At 41.0% G+C, this 6,729-nt stretch overlaps 1 protein-coding gene across 1 annotated transcript; it reads left to right on the top strand.

Moving 5' to 3' along the window:
- Positions 1 to 1,025: 1,025 nt before the first annotated feature.
- LOC310995711 (olfactory receptor 11A1-like) lies at positions 1,026 to 1,955 on the top strand (the record flags this gene model as incomplete). Its single annotated transcript, XM_083984835.1, has 1 exon — positions 1,026 to 1,955. One exon carries the CDS (start codon positions 1,026 to 1,028, stop codon positions 1,953 to 1,955), a length of 930 nt encoding a protein of 309 aa, XP_083840961.1.
- Between the last annotated feature and the right edge of the window lie 4,774 nt (positions 1,956 to 6,729).

Genomic DNA, 6,729 nt, shown 5'->3' on the forward strand with positions numbered 1-6,729 from the left:
TCATATTCCACCCCCAGAATGCCTCAGCACAACCATATGGTCAGCACGTGCATAATTAAGTAGCCATGTGCGCTCTGGAGCGGCAACAAATTAACAACAAAGACAACGGGGGCGGAGAGCTTGATTCACCCGGAATGATGCTTCGGCGGACCTGCCCTCGCTTTTGCGGTCGGTTCTTTTACAGTCTATGGGTCGGTTGTGAGGAAAAATGCCTGCTGTCCAGACAACTGTGTTTTTAATTTTTTTTTTTTTTTTTTTTTTGTTCTTCATCACGCGATCGACCCAAATGTCTTCGCGATCGACCGGTCGATCGCGATCGACGTAATGAGCACCCCTGGACTAAATTGTGGTTGATGTGAACAAGACAAAGATCTCTGTGTTAGCCAAAGGGAATCAGTGTGTAAGAAAAACAATCCAATCTACAAGCCAGGTCCAGTGCTACATTTTAGGAATACATCTGGACAGGACAGGAAAAATGACTGTGATTGGACTGTTTTACTGGATAATGAGATGCACATAAACTGAAATGCTTCCAGAAACACTTTCTCTGTATTTTCTTTCAGTGAGCTCTCTTTGCATTATGCATTTGCTCTCACATTAATTCAGTATCAAACAGCATCTTTTTGACAGTGAGGTCCCTTAATGGTGTGATGCTGCTGTGGGTGTCTCCTGAAGTGAGAAGGTTAAAAGAAGCAGAAGCAGTGGCTCAGCTCAGTAATGATGGACTCTGAATATAACCACAGTAGGTGGACAGGTGAACTGTGCTGTATACTGTATGATGTTTTGCCTTAGTATGATACACTACAGCTGGGGAACTTTGGGGAATGTTTCAAAAATAGTTTCCTTGATAAGTGAGTTCTTCACTTTTTGTACATTGAATACTGTGAAAGTTTAATGCTTAAGCTGTACACAGTCCAAAACAATTACAGCGTTGTAGGTTTGAGTTAACCTTAAAAGTCTATAACAAAATGTTATGAAGTTAGCTCTATTACAGTGTTATTACTGATTTATGAGCCACAGGGATCATGGTAAATGCTACAAAGGTCTCATATTTCATACTTAGTGCCTATTTTGACACTGGGGTTTTCAAATATTTATATTTTACTATTATTATGTCTTTGTATCTTTTGATAGTCTGTGCCAATGTTTTGCTGATTGTGGTTATCTGTATGAACAGGAGTTTGCATGAGCCAATGTACCTGTTTCTGTGCAGCCTGTTTGTAAATGAACTGCATGGTAGTACAGGGTTGTTTCCATTCCTGCTGGTTCAGATCCTCTCTGACATTCACACTGTGTCTAAGCCTTTTTGTCTCCTGCAGATTTTCTGTATTTATTCTTATATCACTGTTGAGTTTTTAAACTTAGGCATCATGTCTTATGATAGATACCTTGCTATCTGTTACCCTCTACAATATAACACATATATGACATCTAACAAAGTTGCCATGCTTATTGCTGTCATATGGTTATGTCCTATTCTTGTCATTGTTGTTTGTATATTATCAATGACTTCACCTTTACAGCTGTGTGGAAACATTATTAACAAAGTTTACTGTGGAAATTATGCGATTGTTAAACTGGCCTGCTCTGACACCAGCGTAAATAACATTTATGGATTCATGTACACAATTATCACAATCATCACTCCTTCCATTTTAATCCTTTACACTTATATAAAAATTCTCAAAGTGTGTTTTTCTGGCTCCAAACAGACCAGACAGAAAGCTGTCAGTACCTGCACACCTCACCTTGCTTCTCTGCTCAACTTTTCTTTTGGTTGTTTTATTCAAGTCATACAAAGCAGATTTGATACAAGCAGTGTACCCAACATGTTGAACATTTTATTATCGTTATACTTTCTAACTTGTCAACCATTATTTACAACTGTTCTATTCGGGCTGAAAACGTCCAAAATCTTTGTCATATGTAAGCGTCTATTATGTAGTGAAGTGTAGGTCAGCTCACACCTCTCATAACCGTAAATCACCTGTGCGAAAGCCTCTAAACAATCAAAATCTTCTTCACATGTGTCAAAACCTCCAGCCAGTCAGTTACTTCAACATTGTAACCAGTGAATTAAAGCAGATCTTCTGAACTCAGATTCCAACTGTTCTTTGATGTTTTTTTTTATAAAAGCTTGACAGTCTATAGTCTGTTTAAGCATTACTTAACCCTCCCAGTAGATCACTCACCTATTGCTTTACAACAATAGAAGAGCTTCACATTTAGAACCGTGATTGTTTTGATGTTTTTGTTGTCTGACATTTTTGATGCAGTGTTGTCCAGATATGTGGCAATAGAATTTTTGTAATTGTGTGTAGGCTACAGTAGAATTTAGATAAAATGAGAAAAGTGTAAGTGTATCTGTATGTTCAAGGAGTACACTGGTTTAGTAAACCCAAGGAGAGCAAAAGAAACTACACAACATAAAATAGACAATCACTGATGTGATGCTGGACTGAATCAAAGTGTTACTGGGAGTTAGATGAGAAATGCACGTACAGATACAATGAGAAAGGCTTAATGTTCGTGGTGTGAGCACTGGGGAGTGTATGAATGGGCTAATTTCATCCCCAGGAAATCTAGCCGGCAGCAGCAGTTCTAAGTCACACAGGCCTAGAGGAAATGCTTCATAAAAATTACAATTTTATTTAACAATTTCCTTTAAAATATCTAAAAACAATAAACAAGAATTGGTAATGAATAACTGACCAAAGGGATGCACCCAGATGGGGCCATCATGCTGACACAGGACAAGTGAACCAACAAGGCTGGGGCTTACCACGGCAGCAGAAACTAAAAACGGGAGAAATCTAAACTCTACACCCGTGAACAGCACGGCAACACAAAGGGACCACGTGAAAACACGACCAGCAGGGGATAGGGCTACTGCTTGCTTGGGCCCACAGCTTCTGTTCCAAACAAAGGAAAATAATTATTGATGAAAAAAAAAAGCCCTAGGGTCTCATTTATAACCGTTGCATACGCACAAAATGGGCCTGAAAGTGGTGTATGTGACTTTCCACGCCAAGGTTGTGATCTATAAGAAACAAACTTGACGGGAGAATGTGCGCAGCCCTAAGCAAACTCTGACCCATACGTACGCATGGTTTGGAGGAAAAGGGGAATTGGCGACAGACGGTGTGGTGTTGAACTTGAGTCAGACTCATAAACCCTTTCAAAATAAACATAATTTTAGAATAAAAAGCACCATTCAAATAAATGTTTCTGACTTTCAAGCACCATGACGGTGATCAGAACGGGTGTAGAGCCAGTGCATGCAAGGAGCCAAGACAGCGGCCCTCCTATGTGGTGGACAAAGACGGGCACACACCAGGATGCTGGCTGAACTGCTGCAACACTTCTTAAAGGGATATTCCGGCGTAAGTTTAAGCCATGGTCCAACGCACCGTAACACAGAGTTAGACCCCTCCTCGAGAGATGAAGTCTGCTAACCGCTAGCTTCTCCAGTTGTAGCAACTTTAGCAATGACCACACCATAACAAACAGCGCAGTATACGGATCCACTATCCACCGATCAAAAAGCCACTTACAGCCACAAATAATGCTAAGAACAGCACCAAACGTCATCAACAGTACAAACAAAGTCCCAGCACATAATATGAAGCATCAGACATATGTTAGCTTAGTCTGGTTTCTATTGAAAAGAGACGAAAACAACTCACCCACTCTGCTCCAGTTATATGCTATGCAGCAACTTTCCGTGTCCAGCATAGAGTCCAGCACTGACAACACACGTCCGAGGCCAACTGGCAGCATATCTGGAGCCGAGTGCACCAGCTGGGCGTAGCCTTAGGTCCGACTTAAAACGGAAGGTTACGACCAGTTTAAGGTTAAGACTAGTGCACCAGTTAGACTTAAGCCCTGCATGTGTTCCGCCTGGGTGTAACTTTTACGCCTAGTGTGGAGCAGGCATAAGTTGAAAATTCGGACTTGTAACCATGGTAATTTTAACAGAATCACACAGCCAGAAAAAAGAAGGAAGGATGGCAGGACGTCTTGTTTACCGGCTGATTAACGAGAGGGCATTTAGACGAGAAAGACTCATCCGTGACAGGACAAACCCGCCCGATATATATTCAGAAAGTGAACTGATCGAGAGATTTCGTTTTGGTAGACAAGCGCTGTTTGAATTGATTGAAGAGCTCTCCCCTCAACTGCAGCATCTGTCTGACAGAAACTCGGCGCTGTCCCCCGCCCTGCAGGTGCTGATTGCGCTCAGGTTTTACGCAAACGGAGCCTTTCAAAATACGATGGGAGACATGATCAATGTACACCGGACAACAGCATGCCGGGCTATTAGAAGAGTGTCCCTGGCCCTCCAGCGGTTATTAAGGAATTATATCCACCTACCCACGCAAGAAGAGGCCGCAAGGACCAAGCAGGACTTTTATTTAAAATCAGGCATACCCGGTATTGTCGGCTGCATTGATGGCACTCACATTCGCATTCAAGCTCCCTCTGACCACGAATATTTATATGTGAATCGGAAGGGTTACCACTCTTTAAATGTTCAGATTGCGTGTAACTCGGACATGACCATCATCGACCTTGTGGCAAGATGGCCTGGGTCGACCCATGATGCCCGCATCCTGAGAGAGAGTGCGCTGTGTCAGGACTTTGAGGCAGGGAGAGTGAACGGACTTCTCCTCGGAGACAGTGGATACCCACTGAAGAGGTGGTTAATGACCCCACTCATCGCACCGAGAACACCACAAGAACAGAACTACAACAGGCAGCACGCATCAGCAAGAAATATTGTGGAGCGATGCATCGGGGTGCTCAAACGGAGGTCAGTATTTAGTTTATGGGCATAAACACCACTAACAAAAACAAAAATCATAGTTTGGTATATGTAATGTGTATAATCTATGTAGTTATGATGTTTATTATTTTCACCCTAATATATATGGATACATTTCGTTGCTTTCAGGTTTCACTGCCTCCACGGTGAAATGAGAATGCATCCTGAGCGTGTCTGTGTTGTCATCGCTGCTTCTGCGGTGCTACACAACATTTGCATTAAAAAGAGGATCCCTCTTCCCAGACAAGAAGACGTGGTGCCGGAGGTAGATGAGAACCCTGCTGCCCCTGTAATCCCTGAAGATATCGGCGGACGACTTGCCCGCAACCATATAATCAATAACTTGTAGGACTAATAACTTGTTGTACAGTATGGAGTGAGAGAATGATTTAAATATTGCAATGTAGTGCCACTTTATTTGTAAAATTAACTTGTATATAGCCAGACATTGATGTTTCAGCTGAATTAATTTGATCTTCTTGAATTGAACTTTAATAATCAGACACTGTTGTTTTAAATGATTTGTTTTTATTGAAATCTTCTTCTTCTTTTTTATGCACTAAATAAAAAAGTCAAATCGCTATAGTCTATTTTTTTTTTTATATAAACAACAATCAAGTAGGCTAATTAGGCTCTGAGTAATAAATTATGGCTATAAATTGCTCATATCAAATAGGAATTTATTTTATAATTACAAGGATGCGTTGAACTAAAGCAGGAAACATGGAAAATAAATAAATAGCCTAACTACAGAACATGTTAATCAATAAATCAATCAATCAATAAATAAATAGGCTAGTCTCTAATTAGAGGATGGTAAATGACAGACTATCGTGATCCGAGTAGTTGTGTCTATTCTCCTGTCTCCCCAGTAATTAGGGTCCGGGCAGCTAAGCTGCCGGGAACCTATTGTATTCCTAGGAATTCTTTCTTCTTCTTCTTCTTTCTTCTTCCAAGGAAGTCATACTTCCCATGGGTGAAAACTCACCAAACTTTGCAAAAAGGTCCAGTCCCATGCCAGATTTACTCAACTCCAAGGACATGTGCCCCCCCCTCCCAGGGGGGGCACAATAAGCGTTTAAATTTAAAAACTTAAAAAATTCCTACCAAACCAACGGTAGATGCTAAAGTTTTGAAACTTCACCACAATGTAGCCCAAATACTGCTGAAACTTTTGTCCACTTAAACTCATTACAAATTATGAAGTCCATCACTCTGTTTTTTCAATAACTGTAAAACTTTTAAAATGTATCTCCTCCCACAATTTTTGCTCAATTGTCACCAAACTTGCTACAGAGCATCTCCAGACCGTCCTCCACAAAACTTGTTTCTCGGATTTTTGATTAAGCAAAAATTAAGCCTACAGTGTGTTAGTCCCGATTCTTTGTATTGGAAGCCCAAGAACAAACCAGAGAAGTCTTTCGTACAAAAGTAGTAGTGTTTACTCAGGTCACAGATAAAGTACATCAGCGCTGGACTCAAAGTGACAGAGCTCTCGCAGGATCTCGGTCAGGAGTGAGTCCAGATTTCAGGAAATGGGTCACATTTATCTTCTTGGGCTGGGCCTGCCCCGTACAGAGGTTGGATGTTCTCAGAATGTGATAAGCAACATGATGTGTGTGTTGTTGTTCAGGCGTGTATCTAATGCAACAGACCAAACTGACAGACTAAGAGAACTCAGCAGTTACAGTATGTCCTTGGTTATCAGGCTAGAGTCACACTATCTGGCTTCATGTTCACACACATCAGGTTATGTGCGTTCAAGTACTAAATTAGAATACATGATATCTCAAAGCATACATGACGTCATTGAAGTATAAAAACAAAGTACGTAACGTCCCAGAACATGTCCAATTGTAACAAGTGCATGAAAACGTTTGACTGTAAACAGTACTGTAAACATA

This window comes from Trachurus trachurus (genome assembly GCF_905171665.1).
Source record: "Trachurus trachurus genome assembly, chromosome: 13".
NCBI classification, from domain to species: Eukaryota; Metazoa; Chordata; class Actinopteri; order Carangiformes; family Carangidae; genus Trachurus; species Trachurus trachurus.